Genomic DNA, 18,248 nt, shown 5'->3' on the forward strand with positions numbered 1-18,248 from the left:
GTGAATAGTCTGGAAGCAGCAGTCTGGCGCAGCGCTGTACAGATGGTGTGACTACTCTTCACGTGCCTTTCCGAGGACCACTTCCAAATATGAGAGAACGGAGGCCTCACTATGCATACTGCAATGAAGAGATACATTTCACTGGGCCAGGGGATGAGTGCTTTTTCCAAGGAAGGGAGGCAAGAGTGAAGGTTTGCCATGCCCAATTAAGGCTTCGGAGAGCACGGCATTGGAAAGCCAGGTGTCAGAAGGGTGAACTTTACCCTCCATTTCTGTCATAGTTAAGACAGGCTACTTAACACATTAAATTTAATCCAATGTATTAAAGTCTTGCCTAAGAGTTCCAGCCTGGACCAAGCATTACCCCCAAGATCACACAAGGGTTGGGTGGAGTGAAATTTGGACCCTTGCACCCCTAAACCCCAGTTCAGTGTCATAACCATCAAGTTCCCTTTCCCTCTCTCATTTCCTTCCCTTTTGCATATCAACTGGTGCTTTACATTGTTCAATGCATCTGGGAAAGATCATATAGCCTGTGCCCAAGCCAATGCAGCACTCTTTTTCTACAAGGCTTCCCTGTAGCATCTGCAGATCTGTAAGATATTTTATATTGTAATACTGGAGTCGCTATGTAGTACTGAAAGCAGGGTGGAGCTGCACCTTGTAGACTAACTGAATTGGAGAAAGACGCATAAACTATTACACAACATTTTTATCATTACCTTCCTTGTTAGACTCAAGGAACTCTTTGTTAGACTCAAGGCACCCTTGGAAAAGGTCAGCTCTTGGTTTTCACTCATTTTTGACTACAGAAAAATAACAGAGCAATTCTTCTGTTGCAAAGAACTCAGCAAGCCCACAATGGGTGAGAATGTTTTTAACACTCTGGATTCCTATCTGAAATCTCTGGGTTTCTCTTGCAAATCACTCCTGCACCTCTAATGGTGCTGACACTACCTGGCACCCTTGCAAGGATCTCAAGGCACCCCAGGGTGCTATATCACCCTAGTTGAGAATCATTGCCTTAGAGTATGTGCAGGATTCAGTCTTGGGAGCAAAACCATGTTGTTTCTTGTGTGAAGGAAGGTTTTTCTGTTGAGCCGTGGCAAGTAGCAAAGCTTAATATTGCTAAAGAGAATCAATTCTTGAGGCCAAGTTGCTCCCTGGGAACTGGCGTTTTGGCCGAGATTATGGAAAAGGAGATTATTTGAAGGCTGCTGTGACCATCTCTGCTCAAGAACTGACATGTGCATTGGTGATAAACAAGTTGTTGCAGCAGAGCCAGACTCTGCATCACTGACTTCTTTTCCAAGTGGAAGCTAACCTGCAAGGCACCAACATTTGTTCCTGCTACAGAGACCGGGTGAGGGGGAGTGTCATTTCTCCTTCCACATTATTTATCCTTGGCCTCTGACAAGCCTTATCTCACATTCATTGAAGTATGGAATAGAAGGGCTGGAAAGGGCCCTCAGGAGGTCACCTAATTCAACCCCCTGCTCAAGGCAGGACTGTTCTTTCTTTTCTACAATTGAAGTAGTTTATTATTTATTGTTGTAATTATTTTCATAAAGCAAACAAAATCCATTTTAAGTATAGATTTTTCCCATTTTCCCCTTGGCTTTATTCTAAAAGAATTAAAAAACAAAACACCAAAAGGAACCCAAACAACAACCACCAGGAAAAACTAAACACTAGACTCATAGAATAGCACCCCACCGGAGTCTACAACCTGCAAAGAGGTGGTAATGTAGATTTAAAAAAAACCCCACTATGCATTTAAGTGAGGCAGAGTCAGCCATTCAGATAGTTGAAGCAATAATTGTTTGCAGTTTAGCATCAGGCTAAACACAGACACGTTGCTCGTCCAGCAGGGCAGTCCCACTCTACAAATTAATACTGTGGGATTAGACTCAATACAGCCTCTCTCTTTGTATGGCGAAAGAACCAGCTGCTGCTTGGCTTGGGCTTGAGAAAACAAGAAAATTAAAGAACTGATTCAGGATATGAATTAACGCCAATGAGTAAACCATTCTGGGTGCAATTATATACACACACTAATGAAGGGAAAAGGAAGTTAAAGAAGAAACAAAGAAAGATCATGTAGATAAAAGAGGCGGAGGTGTAGCTCTCTCTGTCAAGGAAAATTATGCGTCCCTGCAAGCCGACGTTAGCATCCAGGGTGGACAACTGGAGACACTCTGGGTTAAAATCCACGGTGAACAAGGCACAGGGGACACAATGGTGGGAGTCTACTACAGACCTCCTAGCCAGGATCAAGAGCTCAACCAGGAATTTGCCAGGGAACTGGCTGAAGCTGCACGCTCCCGGTGCATGTTGTCATGGGAAACGTCAACTACCCAGACATCTTGTGGGAAGAGCGCTCGGCCAAATCCAAACGGTCGCAAAGCTTCCTCAGGTGCGTGGACAAGCTCTGTCTGACTCAAGAAGTCTATGGACTTACAAGAGGCAAAGCGCTGCTCAACCTGGTACTGGCTAAAGGGGATGATCGTATCAGCAACCTAACGATCAAAGGGAAGCTGGGAGACAGCAACCATGAGCTGATCACCTTCACCATTCGCCGTAAAGCAGGCAAGTCAGTCAGCAGTGCAGAAGTCCTCGATTTCAGGAAAGCTGACTTTGACAAGCTCAGGAGGCTTGTTGGCGAGGCCCTAAGGGACTGTGACCCCAAGGGGAGGGGAGTTCAGGAGGAGTGGTTGCTCCTCAAGGGAGCAATCATGAAAGCACAAGCAATGTCTACCCCATCTCAGAGGAAAGGCAGCAAAAGGGCACAGCAGCCCCCCTGGCTCTCCAGGGAACTAGTGGACCTCCTGCGTCTAAAAAGAAAGACCTATAAAGGATGGAGGACCGGATCCACCTCAAAGAAAAAGTACTCTGCACTGGTCTGGACCTGCAGGGAGCAAACCAGGAAAGCCAAGGCTGCAACTGAACTCCAACTGGCTACACATATCAAAGACAATAAAAAGTCCTTTTTTAGATATGTGGGGAGCCGGGGGGAAAGCAAAGGCAACATTGGACCCATGCTAAACCAGATGGGACAACTGACAACCGACGCCCAGGAAAAAAACAACCTGCTTAATGGGTATTTTGCATCGGTTTTTCACCAGTCCCAAGGGATGGTCCTGCTCAATACGGTACGGGATGGTCAGGGTGAGAGAGAATTGCTACCCTTCATCAGTGTAGACCATGTGAAGGAACACCTTGAGAGGCTGGACACCTTCAATTCAGCTGGCCCTGACGGTTTACACCCCAGGGTGCTCAAGGAGCTGGCGAGCGTCATAGCCCAGCCTCTGGCATGGATCTTTGAGAACTCCTGGCGCTCTGGTGAAGCTCCCGCAGATTGGAAGAAGGCCAATGGGGTGCCTATCTTCAAGAAAGGGAAGAAAGTAGATCTGGGGAACTATAGGCCCATCAGCCTGACTTTCATCCTGGGGAAGATCTTGGAAAAAATTATCAAAGAGACCATTCTTGACAAACTGGCTGATGGCAACATCCTGAGGGACAGCCAGCACGGGTTTGTTGCGGGTAGATCTTGCCTGACCAATCTCATCTCCTTCTATGATCAGATGACATATCACCTGGACACGGGAGAAGAGATTGACGTCATATATCTTGATTTTAAAAAAGCCTTCTATCTGGTGTCCCATGATCATCCCTTGGAAAAATTGGTTAACTGTGGCCTCGGCTGTATCACAGTCTGATGGCTGGGGAACTGGCTCCGAGATCAGACCCAGAGAGTGGTAGTCGATGAAAGTAAATCATCATGGCACTCCGTGACCAGTGGGGTCCCCCAAGGCTCCATCCTTGGGCCTATCCTTTTCAACATCTTTATTAATGATGTGGACATTGGTGTCAGAAGCAGACTGGCCAAGTTCACCAGTGACACTAAACTTTGGGGTAAAGCGTCCACACCTGAGAACAGGATGGCAACCCAGGCCGACTTAGACAGACTCAGAAAATGGGCGGCTGAAGACCTGATGGTGTTCAACACCGAAAAATGCAAGCAAGGTACTCCACCTTGGGGAAGAAAATCCTGCAGCATGCTTATAGGCTCGAAAGGGACTTGGGGGTCATGATTCACCACAAGATGAATATAAGCCACCAATGTGATGTCGCAGCTGATGAAGCAAGCAAAATGCTGGCTTGCATCCATAGATGCCTCTCAAGCAAATCCCAGGACATCATTCTCCCCTTGTACTCAGCCTTGGTGAGGCCGCAGCTGGAGTACTGTGCCCAGTTTTGGGCTCCACAATTCAAAAAGGACGTGGAGAAGCTTGAGAGAGTCCAGAGGAGAGCCACGCGCATGATCAGAGGGCAGGAGAACAGGCCTTATGAAAAGAAGCTGAGAGCTATGGGACTCTTCAGCCTGGAAAAGCACAGGCTCAGGGGGGACCTGGTGGCTGCCTATAAGTATACATCAGGATCTGGGGGAATGCCTGTTCACCAGAGCACCCCAAAGGATGATAAGGTCAAACGTTCACAAACTCCTCCAAGACCGTTTCAGGCTGGACATAAGGAAGAAGTTCTTTCCTGTCCGAGCCCCCAAGGCCTAGAACAGACTACCTCCAGAGGTGGTGCAAGCACCTACTCTGGACTCCTTTAAGAGACATTCAGATGTTTATCTTGCTGGGACCCTTTGACCCCAGCTGACTTTCTGTCCCTGGAGCAAGGGGCTGGACTTGATGATCTTCTGAGGTCCCTTCCAGCCCTAATGTCTATGAAATCTATGAAAGGCAGCAGGGTCAGACTATTTCACCTCCAACAAAAGCCTACAGCATGAATCCACCAAGTAAAATCATGTGACTGTTACTTACATGCTCTGAGGGACATCTCAGAAGTTGTCAGGGAGCAACAGAGATCTTGCCTTCCAAGTACAGCTGCTATTTCCACTGCTCTTTCAGGGAGGGTGGATGCCACAGTGGTTTGAGCTGTGTGATGAACCTGGCCAGTAGCGCCAGTCAAGACCAAATTTTATGATATGGGTACTTGTCCACCTGGACCTGGATTAAGAGGTTATTATACAGAAGTCCCTCAACAGTGCTCGGATGTAGTGCTGGGTGCCAAGTTTGACAAATATCACGTCTCCAATTCCACAACTAGTCTTGTTTTGTCATATTCATTCTGCACAGACCTGCTGCAAAGCACATTTCGGTCCCCAAACCAGCTAGAACTAGAAAGGAATTTTAACTGGCTAAGCGTCAACAAAAGAGCCTTCCCAAAATGGGAAAAGCTATTAAAAGAGGGGTTTGAGAAAGACACTGGAGAAAAATCAATCATAGCTAAACTGAGAAAGTACCAAGTTGCTGCAGCCAAATCCTTAACTGTAGAAGTCAGGATGTCTAATATCACACTGTTTCATAGGGCTGTGTGTATAAGGATACAAAACATGCATATAAGCTGTGTGTTGGGACCTACCTCAACCCCCCTGCCTGTTTCAACAGCTTAGTACTTCAGGGTTTATTATAACATACAGGAGCCTGGGCGTTCTCACTTTGCTCTCATTGAGAAGTTCTTTACTGTATTAACTGACCCACTGATTAGAAGCGCAGAACCTGGGTCTTTTCATTTCCACGTGGTGTTTCTACATTTTTAAAGCTCTGACCTCTCTCTTTCTCTCTCTCTGTTGCAGGTACATGGCTATTATCCACCCACTGCAACCCAGGCTGTCGGCCACAGCCACCAAGGTGGTCATTGGCATCATTTGGTTCTTGGCTTTACTGCTGGCATTCCCGCAAGGCTACTACTCAATGACGGCAGAGCTGCCCAGCAGGGTGGTATGTTTGGTGGATTGGCCAGTGCTTGAAACCAAGGTGTACGAAAAAACGTGAGTCTTCTCTTTGGCAGATGGGAAAGAACAGAAAGGATGTAAAATGGTATGACACCCAAAGCAGAGAAGTAGGTGGGGAAGGACTCAAGATACCTTACAATTGGTATCTGTTGGTATAGAATACCTCCATCTGATCCCAAGTAATACCCCCTGCCCATTTAATGCTACCCTATCCCATATACTCTTTATGTTCTAGGGTATGACAGAAAATTCTTCCAGCTCACAAGGCATGTCACCCCTGTACCCAGAAAACAACTTCATCATCACAGTAATATTTAATATATAGTAGCTCAACTTTTACTTAAGGATCTCAGACCACTTTACAAAGGGCAGGAGTCTTAGCACAAGATAAGGAAACAGGCAGAGAGAACCGAAGAGATGGCAACATGGTAGAACCAAAAAAAAGAGGATCCAGGTCTCTTGAATTCCAGACTGCCTCTGATCTAATGTAATGACCTAATCCCATTAAAAAACTCAACATAACAGTGCAACTAATTACCAATTTCTCTTTTAGTGTTAGTAAGGATGTAGCTCAATGCTAACTAAATCCCATGATGTTGCATCCATTGTTTGCACAACAGTAGATTTATTGTCTATTCTGGAGAAGGTACATGCCCTTGAGGTTAAGAGCTTCTACATAGTTTTCCCCTGTCCTACCAGACAGGAGGTAGAGAAGTGGTAATTATAAAAAACAATGGGTTAGCTTTGCTGGAAGCGTTCTATTCAGTGGGTTACCCAGCTTAAACTCAAGGAGGTCAGAGTGGCTGGTCAACACATTACTGGTAAGGTGTATTAATCATTGAGAACTAACTGATACAATATAATCAGTGCTTTAGCTCCAACACATCTGCAACAAGAATGACCCACTGCACTAACCTGCAATTTTAAAATGATTGTGCGGGAATTTGAACTGTCAAGTTCTACAATTTGGAATTTTCACATGAAACAAAAAGTTTGGAAATGCTGTTAAAATCAAAACATTTCTTTTTTATTCAATTTCAGCTTCTATTTTTTTTTTTATAATTCATTAAATGAATTCAATGGAGTCAATGAAGGCAGAACATTCATATGTTTTATTTGAATTTTTCCCCCCAAAAGTTTATTGAAATTGGAAGTTCCCACAAAACATTTTGATTTTAAGGAAGTGGAATTTTGGCAACAGAAACCTTTTCCACTACACATTTTGCCCAGTTCTACCATTTAACTTCTATTTTCAGTTAGGGAAGAATAATCTACTAAGGTACAAGCAAATATAAACCAAAAAACCCAACAGTTTAAGAGCCAGCCTCTGAAGAACTTGCTCACTTTGGATAGTGCTTTACCAATAAGCCACCTCATTTATTTCACCTGTATAGAGAGGGCCCTAGGTAACAAACCCCACTGCATATCATCTTGCAATGCAGGTAAAATACAAGTTAAATTGGATCTGTTATGACGGATGATCAAAATACTCCACCCAAGTCAATGTTCTGCCTGGCTGCATTCTGTTCTCCAAGGCTAGCTCTTGATGAAAATGTCATAGAGGAATGATAGAACATGATAATCAGTTTGCATTGATGCAGATGGCTTTTGCATTACTCTTATTATTTATACATGCATCTTAATATGGCTTCATTTCAGATGGCAACTTTCATACAAACTGCACTTCATACAGCAAATACAATCCAGAGGAAAATGGGAAAATCGAGACACAGCAGAAAGGCTTGGACAAAACAGGGGGAATTCAGAGTTGAGCAACAAAAATGATCAAGGGACTAGACTGATGAGGGAAAGATCAGAGGATACACTGCTGAGGCCATGAGTGCAGTAGTTTGAGGACCATTTCCAGGGAACACCAAAATGAGAGAGAAACTGTTCAGAGGTGGGCTAGGGCAAAGAATCTGGGGACAACAACATTAAGTTAGGCCAAATAAATATTAGTATTAAGGTTGGCTGCTAAGAACTATTCCATAGTCATAAGGCATATTAGATTATGAAAAACCCTTCAAGGGATCAAGGGAAGCCCATACAAATTAGGCAAAGCATGTAAGACTACTATGTATACAGAGAATGGTTCTGCATGGAGGGATGGCTCCTTCTAGCTCTTATCTCAATGGACCTATGATTATAAGGTAATACTATTTCTCCTATGTGCTTGAAGCTCTTATGTCTTACACTTCAGAGACACCACCTTGGAGTACATGGACTCTTCCCAGCTTCTATTTTGGCAGTTCAGCCTTGCTGAGCAGGCCTCAGGATGTGTCGAACCTAAGAAATTCATATCCATTGGATACATAAAGGAAGACAGGCCTTGTGTATAGTAAAAAGGCTCTGCTGAACCAGATAGGGATAAAACCAATAGGGATACATTACAAACTACACTGAAAATCCTGTAGCATCCTACAGAAAATAAAAGCCTCTCTGAGTGTTTTGAAACATCCTGTAGAGTTCACAGTAGTGGTATGATCCTCTGTTAAATCATATGGGGTAGTTTGCAAGCACAGAGGGAGGAGACTACTCCATATGGCAAATTCTGTAGGAATTTTCACACAGATTTTCTATTTCCAAACAATTGACTCAGCCCTAATTACTACAAATCTGTCCTTTGGCACCTGGCTTACTCACTTTTGGGCAGCTCTCTTGTGAGACCAGCATGGCTCCTTGCTTCTCACCAAAGTCACTTGCAGGTCATCATTCATGCTCATTAAGCCCTTAATGTTAGGCAGTCAGGTGTTCTTCACACACACGTGTGATACAGAAACCAGAGCAGAATTGGCAGATGACTGGTCTGGTAGGAGTTCTTCCAGTTTGAATACATTTTCCTCCCACTGAGGTTTCATTTAATTATTTCTGGCATTTCAAAAGGTTCTGGATGGTCCCATTGCTTTTGACAGCACAACAGCCTTCTGTGCTTTCCACTTTGATGTCTGGGAGGCTGGCTGCGTCTGTTCCTTTTTAAAGCAGCTTGTCGTATGGCAAGTTAAATGTCATGAGTTAAAAAAGACATTAGTGATCTAAAATCCTGTGGAATGATCAATTAAGGCCTGGCCCGGGAGTCTCATTATCAAACTACATGATGCGCTGGAGCCAAAGCAAAAAGATTCTGCAAGAGCCATTTGAAGGATCCCACAGTGCAAAACAGGTAATGGCCCAGAATTCATATGAGAGATGGTTTAGTCAATTAACTGTGACAGGGGAATGGCAAGACATTAAGAGACATTCTTTATTGTTTGCATACTTAGAGAGACAGGCATGGCCTTGAGAGCTTGTCACCTAAATACACAATGGACAAGACACCTGCTTCAGGCTATGCTGCACATCAATGACAGACTAAGAATCAGGTTGCCTGACATCCAGTCCAGCACCCTGAGCCACAGTCTTATGCAGCATTACTTACTGACTCCTTTGAGGAACTTCAAGGTTGTGCATGTTAAGTTGACAGCCTGATAGAACCAGACACCTACCTATTGGTTGATGCAATACCTATTGGTACCTATTGGTTGGCTACTGTTTAGATGCAAGTGCATGTACAATTTTTTACGTGCTCTAATTCATGGATTTGAAACCAAATGAGAAATCTCAGGAATTCACAATACATTTGGCTGGACTGTCTTGGATGGCTGGAAGTATGTCTTGGAGGCTGGAAGTGACTCAGATAACATAACCTTTGCTATCAGTATGACTTTTCGTGCATCCTTCCTTGTCTAAAAGCCGCAAACAAGAAAAACAATAGGTGAATTTCTCTGGTCAAGGAGACAAGAGAATCAAAGCTTCGGTCTTTGAGTGGCAGGCACTAGGAAACACATTCTCTTGTCATAGTTTCATAGAAAGTTAGGGTTGGAAGGGACCTCAGGAGGTCATCTAGCCCTCTGTTCAAAGCAGGGCCATCCCCAACTAGATCATCCTGTTCCAGTGTTTTACTACCTTCCTAGTGAGACAGTTCTTCCTAATACCTAACCTAAACTTCTCTTGCTCCAACTCGAGACCATTGCTCCTTGTTCTGTCATCTGCCACCATTGAGAACAGTCTAGCTCTATGAAGGCTCCATGTAGGCTTAATGTATCCTAGGTATTTCATCTTTTAATCACATTTTGTTAGGTACAGTGACATTGCCACTATAATAGGAACCTGGGTAATGCTTATAAAAAATCTGAGTTGCAAGCAAGATACTAAAGAAGAGAGATTGTTTATTAAGCCTTCCATGGTAACATTACTTTCTGATACAAGGAAAGTACAGTAAGATGCTAAGAACAGCTGTAACGTGCTTTGGGCTCTATCTCCTGCAGCAGAGCTGCTTTGCTTAAAGCACAACCAGCTGTCAATAGAAGCATCACTTTTGTTACTATGAATTATATTTGGTATTCCCAGAAACCCCCGTCTCAGGTCAGGACCCAGCCATGCTAGGTGCTGTACAAACACCACAAAAGGACAATCCCTACCTCAGAGGGCTTACAGTGAAAAATGTAGGACGAGGGAAAAGAGAAGGATACACAGAGATGAATGAGATGGCAAGGAAACAATGAGATGATGTAAGTCAGTATGTTATATAGTGTTATATAACTAGTACAGTATAGTGTCATGGCGTTTAAGAGCCTCTATACTAACACTAGGAGCATGGGGAAGAAGCAGGAGGTACTCGCACTCCTGCTTGCAAACAAAAACTTCAACCAGCAGGCAGCCCCTGCACTGAAGCACCCTCATACCCCGACCAGCCCCAGCAGCATCTACGTGTGTAATGCAGCAGTGTAAGTAACTTTGCTGTAGAATAGTACTTATGTCTGGCACTACTATCCTATAGCAGAGTTAATTAGTTTACTCTATCCTAATAGCCCCACATATGTAGATGGTGACACTTTATTGCGGAGCTACTTAATCAGCTCAGCAGTAAACATCTCGTGTAGATGTGCCAAGCGTGAGAGAAATCAAGTGCCGTTGAGAGCCGAGGTCCTGATTTTTAATGGGATTATACAGCACCCCCAACCTAAACAAACAGCATCCCTGGCAGGGGGTGGTGGCGGGAGCTTCTCCTGCCATAGCTGGCACTAACGTTCCTCATGGGGAATTATGGAGTTCAGTCTGTGATCAAGGACTCACTTGTTGCTGGGGAAAGGAAAACGCTAAAAGCAAAGTTCAGTGCCTTGTGACCCGTCTCTGTCCTCACCTCCAGCCTGTCACACGCGTTCAGTGCCTACTTCATTGGGATGCAGCACAGAGCCAGTTCATTACTTTGTTCGCGAGTACATGCCATCATCTAATTAAGCCAATCGGGTTTCAGAATTGAGCAGGTCATTAGTCCGAATCTTCAGACTTGGCTCAGAGGCAGAGCACAGATCCGATACTTGTTAACAGCCCGGGGCTGTAATCACCACATCAGTGAACAAATTATTTTTTGCATTAGCAAACACCCAGAGACAGCGGAAGTAGAACGACCTCATTTCTCCATCAACGCCTAACCTTTGCCTTTGATAAAACGTGGGGAAAGGGGGTGGTGCATACATCGTTTACTAAATTCCTGCTGCCTTCCTTCAGAAACAGTGGTTTTAGAAACAGCATGGCTTTCCCAGCACCCTCTTTTTAACAGCACACAAACATTAACAGATTAGGGAAGCCCTTAAAAGGACCAGATGCTTAGATAAGCCCTGGCAGTATTGGCGATACACAGACAAGATGATCTTACCAGCCAGGCATAAGTTTTGCAAGCGTTTTCCCCTCCACAAGTGCACATGTGCCCACCCTGAGTTGATCTATCAGCAGAGGACAAGCAGCAATCAATACTTAGGAGGGGCTTAAACACAGACATCTAGATAAAAAAAGAGAGATAGAGAAGTTTCTTTTCTATGTGGGCAGATGAACTTGCAGAGCTATTCCAAAGTAGTTTCCCATATGGCCACTCTGTCCCAGAATAATTATTCAACTTTGGAAACAGTGCTTATTCTGGAATAAAAATCACCTTCATTCTGGAACAGGTTGCCCACACAAAGGATTGTTAGACCCCGACTCCATGCGGCGCTCAACGATTAGGGAGACAACGGTCCAATTGCTCATGGATCCTGTTACTCGCTAGCCAGAGCAAGCAGGGAGCAAACATCAGCACACATTGCTCCCAACAGCTTTATTGAGAATGGAGACAGCTTCGGGTGAGCTCCCTCACAGACACACAGCCCATGAAACCAGGGGAGCAGCCCTGAACAATAGTTTTTTCCATATTTATACACCTTGGTTCATACATATTAACATTCACTTCACTTATGTCCCTCCTCGGGTTCCACCCATTTCTCCTCCCATCTCAAGCTCCTCCTCTGTTTGCTGTTACTTCATTAGCATGGAATTGCCTATGCATTTCGTTCATCTACCTGCCTCTCTGCTAAGAGCGTATGCTTAAGGCCGTGAACTGGGGTACTCTCGGTCACTTGCTGGTTCTTTCTAGTTTTCTGCTGACTACAGCGGCCCCTCCAAGGTCTGGCCTCTTCCTTGTCTCTTAACGAAAGCTAGTTCGCATCCTGTTCCCTTTTGCCCAGTGATTTATTTCATCCTGCATACTATTCTCTTTGTTAAAGAAACTACTTGCCTAAGCATCTGCAAGGTTATTTTAATGCATCATTTTGCCTTGTGACCAGCAGCCTTGCTGAGGCACAGATTAAAGCCTTATTCCAGCTGCAGATTCAATGCTCCTCCATAACCCAATTGATTGTCACCCTAACAGGGATCTCTTCTAGAACACACAAATCATACTGCAACAGCTGAAAATAGGTAGAAAAATTATTCTGAAATGGCCATATCCAGTAATTTCCTCCACATGGAAAAAGCCTTAATGAAAAAATCAGAAGACAGGGTTGGGACTTACAGGATATTCTCCTGCTTCAGCCACAAGCAGTCATTTAGCTCCTCCTCTTCTGTAAAATGGGAACATCAGCACAGTGATTGAGTGTTTAAAGGCTTGGATGCCTTCAAAAGAAAAAGTATTCCCCAAGAACATCTATCATAGGGAGATACAGTGGAACCAGCTCAGTGACCATGCTCAGAAATGCTAGACATAGGCAATACTGATCCCTTCCCTGAAAGAAAGCTCTACTTTCAGCAGGGCAGGTAAATTTACGTTGCCTCAAATGGAGAAGTACTAATGTACCAGAAGCATGCCTCTCCCAGACTCCCTTGAACCTCATCTTGGGAACCTGAATTCTTCACTTCTGAGCAGGAGTCAACGATGCCTTGTTTCGTTCACCTGCTGCACCGCTGAATTATTAAAGTGCTGTTTTGTGGGCTAAAGTAAGAGTCCTATTCAGCCTAGAGGCTTTCTTCCCTAGCTGGAAAAGTGATCCTCAGGGTCCCAGAAGGTAGAAAAACAATAGCTAGGCAACAGCCCAAGCAAAAATCAACCTCTGGCTCCCTACATAACTGCAAATGTGCAGCTGTCAGTGGCTCCTTGAAAACTGTTGGGCACTCTTGCAAATACAAGGATGTTTCCAGCTCTGCTGTACTCATACAATCATGCCAGAAGAGGCAAACCTGTGCAGCTCATCTCTGCAGCTGCCTGCCATTCTCTAATCCTGGCAGACCTGGGAAAATGCAAGCATCCATTTCTGGGGTTTACTCCATCCATTCTGCACACCACTCCTTCCAGACAGGTTTCAATGCTCCTGCTTAGCATTCATCCCAGGTGCTCTGCTACCCTCGAGTGCTGTCTAGTGTCACATCAGCTGAAGGAAAAGACCCACCCTGGTGATCTTCAAAAAGTGTCTTGGCGCCTACCTTGCTGGGATCATCTGACTCCAGCTGTCTTTCCTGTTCAAGCGCAGTGGGGGCTGGACCTGATGATCTTGTAAGGTCCCTTCCAGTCCCTAACATCTATGAATCCAGAAAAGAGCTCTAAGCCTCTGGTGTACCATGGGCAGAGCTCTCTGTTTTGCGTTCTGATGGCCTCTCTAAACCCTGGGTATCCAGACCCAGGCTGTTAGGAACCTGAAATGCTCTGTGAATGTGTCGCACTTGGTTGTCTACTCCTTGAACCAAGACCTGAGGCAGGTATTGTAGAAAATGAAAGGCAATGCAAGGGTGATAGCTCAGTCCAGACTGCTCTGGGCTTCTCCCAGGCTTGTGTTGGAAGGATTTTCCCCCATTTGGGATGTTCTTGGGTTTTCTTCTTCCTCTGAGCACTGGACATTGGCCATAGCTGAATGTGGCAGACTGGCTGGAGTGTGCTAGTTGCTCCTACTGGTACTGGGAAACCCTGCAGCTGCCTGAAAGGTGGGTCAGCAATAGAAACGCATAGTCTCGAGCTCACTGAGCTTACAGTTTCAACAGACAAGCAGGAGAGTGGCAAAGTTATTAGACACCCCACCCTTACAGAGTTAGGGTCTGAACAAGAAGATCACTTGCAATAGGGCCTCTGAGAATCTGGTAAAGCTGGGAATTGACCCCAACTCTCCTTATCTCCAGGACAGCACCTGGCCCATGTGGGCAGAGCTCTCTATAGCCTTTTCCCTGTCCACTACATTGCCAAGGAAAAGCCCTGCTCAGTCAGTGAAACCAGGGTCCAAGGAGGTGATCCTCCCCCTCTATGCGACATTGGTCAGGCCGCAGTTGGAGTACTGTGTCCAGTTCTGGGTGCCGCGCTTCAGGAGGGACGTGGACAACATGGAGAGGGTCCAGAGGAGGGCCACTCGCATGGTCAGGGCAGGGCAGGCCCTACGAGGAGAGGCTACGGGACCTGAACCTGTTCAGCCTCCACAAGAGAAGGCTGAGAGGGGATCTGGTGGCTTTTTACAAACTGGCCAATCTCTGTTCCCCCGAGCACTACCAGGAGTGACTAGAAATAACGGTGACAAGCTGGCCAAGGATAGATTTAAACTAGACATCAGGAGGCGCTACTTCACTGTCAGGGCGGCTAGGATCTGGAACCAACTTCCAAGAGAAGTGGTGCTGGCTCCTACCCTGGGGGTCTTCAAAAGGAGGCTAGATATGCACCTAGTTGGGGTCGTTTGACCCCAGTGCTCTTTCCTGCCATGGCAGGGGGTCGGACTTGATGATCTGCTCAAGTCCCTTCTGACCCTACCAACGATGAAACTATGAAGTGCAGATCAGCATATGACCGTGATCTGGCAGCAGACAGGGTCTTTCCTGTGCACAATCCAGCGAACAATGCAGCAGCATCTCCTTTGCAGGAGGCAGACCTCAGAGTCTGGTCCCCTGCAGGAAATGAGCCAGATGGTTGAGAGGTTGTTTGAAGCAAATGAATTGGGCAGAGCCTGTCTTCATCTGGACCACTGAGCCAGCATGCCAAGTGCTGAATATTTCAGGCTATTTCCCTGCTGTTTCCCTGCTGACACAAGAGCAGTGACGATGGCTGCGCTGGGAAATCTCATGCTTATAACGCCGGCAATGATCTCTCTACTCTCACTGCAGCACAGCAGCAGTTCAGTTTCCTGGCCCCCTCCCACAATTCACCTAGCTACAATGCAAAGCCCTCAAGCAGTGGTTTGCAACTAGGAACTAGGATGCTGCAAGGCCCTTTCAGGAGTGCCACAGAACCAACACTGCTGCACTGAGGCAGTACAACAGTGGTTCTCAACCGGGGCATTGCCTAATTCAAACAAGGAGGCCTGTCCCGAATCTAAAAAGGGTGAGAAGTATTGCTATAGAGGAAGTAGGGGGTGGGGTTCTCCCTGCCCCGATGGCTGCTGTTTCTGTGCACACTTATCTACAATATTCATCAGTGCAATTCTGAGTCCTTCCTATTGTTACCTCTAATATGTTTAAAAAGGGTGTGAGACCCAGCACATGAGGGCACCCTGTAAGGCTAATGACTGATATACTGACTCAGGACGGTCCTATCCTCCAGACACTTGCAGGAAAGGTCTAAATGAATGTGACCCCCTTTGCAACTCAACACAGCACTCTGAGCAAATAACCCCTCTGGGCATTTGTACACGTTATGATCTCTGAACAGATGTCTGTGGGCCGGCATTCGCTACAAACCGGCTGCTGTGGCTGAATTACCGATATATCACCCTTTGGCAGGCACACTTTTCCACTGGGAAATCACTGGAGTTACCACAATGCTTGACAGAAATGATGCAGCAAAGACTCACGCCTCTTCACCCCCTCCTGGTTTCTGTCATTCTACCAGTATGTGTCCCTTGTCTGTCTCCCGCGTGGACCTTGGCAGGATGAGGGCTCCTGTGGCTCGCAGCCCTAGTAAGGGAACACCACTGCTAATCCCAGGCACTGTTTTGCTTTGCTCAAAATAACTGCAGAGACAGGTGGCCGGGCTCCTGTTAAATGCCTCGCTGCCTCTTAGGGCTTCTGGGGATGACTTCAGTTTACTTAAGGCAGGCAATGCTGTCAGCAAGCTTGCTGGAAGCCCTGTAGCAGGGACAATGGGGAGCACTCAGTTCTGGCAGTCACAGGCAGGGGGGAGGTCAGTTTACAGCAGGGGCAGGCAACTATTTTGGGTGGAGGGCCGCTTGATGAGTTTTGGTGAGCTCTGGAGGGCCTCGTGGGTAGCCCCGTCCCTTCAGTTGCCCCCCCCCCGGTCATCATTTTGGGACTGAAAATCCCACCCCCTAACCACTGACCTTTGCCACCCCTTGCCCTGGAAGTACTCCTTTTGGAGAGGTGGCCTGGGAACCGAAAGTTGCACCCCATCATGTGGTCTGTGTCATAAGACCCACCCACCCAACACCAAACTGCCCCGCTCGCCATATCTGTCCTGAACAGGGAGAACGTAGGCTATGCCCTTTGCTTCTGGGTGTGCTCTGGCTGGTGGGCAGGGTGCTGGGTTACCAGGCACAGGCTTTGTGGCATGAAGCACAGCCCTGCAGAAAGAAATGATTGAGATGCTTTCATGAGAACCTAGCAAATGATGTATGAGCCCAGACTTTGCAGGATGGACAGGGGAATCAGTTTGTCTGTGGCAGGGAGGACATGCTCAAAGACACAGAAATATTGACAGAGCTATGGCAGCCTCTCTCCATGATCAGGCATGGAGGAGAGTCCAGAGACCCCTGCAGAACACATGCAACTCAGCCCTGTGGGGAAAGCCCTTATAGCCTTTTGTGAAGGGATCCATTTTACCCACTGCAAATAAGCCAGCTGAAGATGCAGTCCTAAGGGAAAGGCCCCTGGACACACCACACACTAGTAACAATGACAGGCACAGAGCCCAGGCACCCTGCAACTGAAACCAATGAAAAGTGAACCTTTGAGAAAGTTTCCACCAAGGCTGGAACAGGTACCACTCTGTGCAACTGGAAAGCGAGAGTGGATCAGCAGGGCTGCTGCAACGACAAAACACTCTGTGCAGCCAGCTGATGAGAAGCCTGGGTGATCGCCTACTGTCAGGATCTGCATTACGTATGCGCTGCCAGCCTGGCTGAATCTTTGCCTAGTTTGCTGCATATGGCGCTTCATTAAACATTAACACAGTCAAAGTACTGGGCATTTCTTGAGGGCTAAATGAACACTTGCCACCCCAGGAAAAGCCACATGCCAAGACCACTGATACTATCTTTTGAATCTGGGCTTTTGTAATAAACCCAAAGCAGAAGGATTTGTGCTTGCTCCCTTCTGTGCCTTCCAGTTAGTCCCTTTCTTGAATAAATGACAGGGACAGACTGAGTCTGCTCTCTGCTGCCATTGCCATACCCTGCACAGCAGGAGAGTATTTCAGCACTTCTGAGATCTATGTGGCATATGCAGTTATACACTGGTTAACTAAAATGGGGGCATTTTACCAGTTACTTTTTAGGATGACCACTTCAAACGCAATCCATAGGAATTGTAGATGCTGGTACAAATCTTTGGAACCCCATTGGCTTCGGTTCAAATGGCCTCAATCCAATTTCCTCACAAACTCTAACCAGGTAGCCCACTGTGGTGTGCCAGTTTTTAAGGTGATCTGGCTACGTGGATGGGAGGGATGCTAAATTCAGCTTCAAATAGAAATTCAATCTGCCAACTTTAGTGGTTGCTCTATTATTTGTTTGTTAAACAGTGTCGCTTGCTTCCTTGGTCATAGGAGTGTATTTTAGAGACAGAGAAATAGAGGAAAAGGACAGCAAGAGATCATCTGGTCCAGCCCCACTGCTCATGGCAGGATCAGCTCGGTCTAAAGGATGGTGGGAGCATCTTGCTAAAATAGTCGAAGCCTCAGACTGATGTGTTCAAAAGCCTCTGGTATTAGCAAGTCAAATATAATAATGAAGATGCAGAGAAATACAGCAGCCGCATCACGCAGACTCTATTCCTTTTAACCCAACTCCATTCACCGGTATGAGTTCTGAAATGCTGGTGTGACTTTCTCTCCGTAGAAGCACAAAAGGAGGAAAGTAATCTCAAATTGCGGGGGCCTGGCACCATGAACTAAGCTATTATGTTTCCATAAATATTTATACCAGCTTAATTAGTCGTTCTAATTGCACCTCTA

The 18,248-nt window shown here is 46.0% G+C and overlaps 1 protein-coding gene across 1 annotated transcript in view; it reads left to right on the forward strand.

Moving 5' to 3' along the window:
- Positions 1-18,248, forward strand: part of LOC102565149 (substance-P receptor) — a 65,804-nt gene that overhangs the window by 31,183 nt on the left and 16,373 nt on the right. Inside the window, exon 2 of the mRNA XM_006271931.4 lies at positions 5,648-5,842. Within this exon, the coding sequence (XP_006271993.2) occupies positions 5,648-5,842 (195 nt within the window). The remainder of the gene's footprint in view (positions 1-5,647; positions 5,843-18,248) is intronic.

This window comes from Alligator mississippiensis, chromosome 7, assembly GCF_030867095.1.
Source record: "Alligator mississippiensis isolate rAllMis1 chromosome 7, rAllMis1, whole genome shotgun sequence".
Taxonomy (NCBI): domain Eukaryota; kingdom Metazoa; phylum Chordata; order Crocodylia; family Alligatoridae; genus Alligator; species Alligator mississippiensis.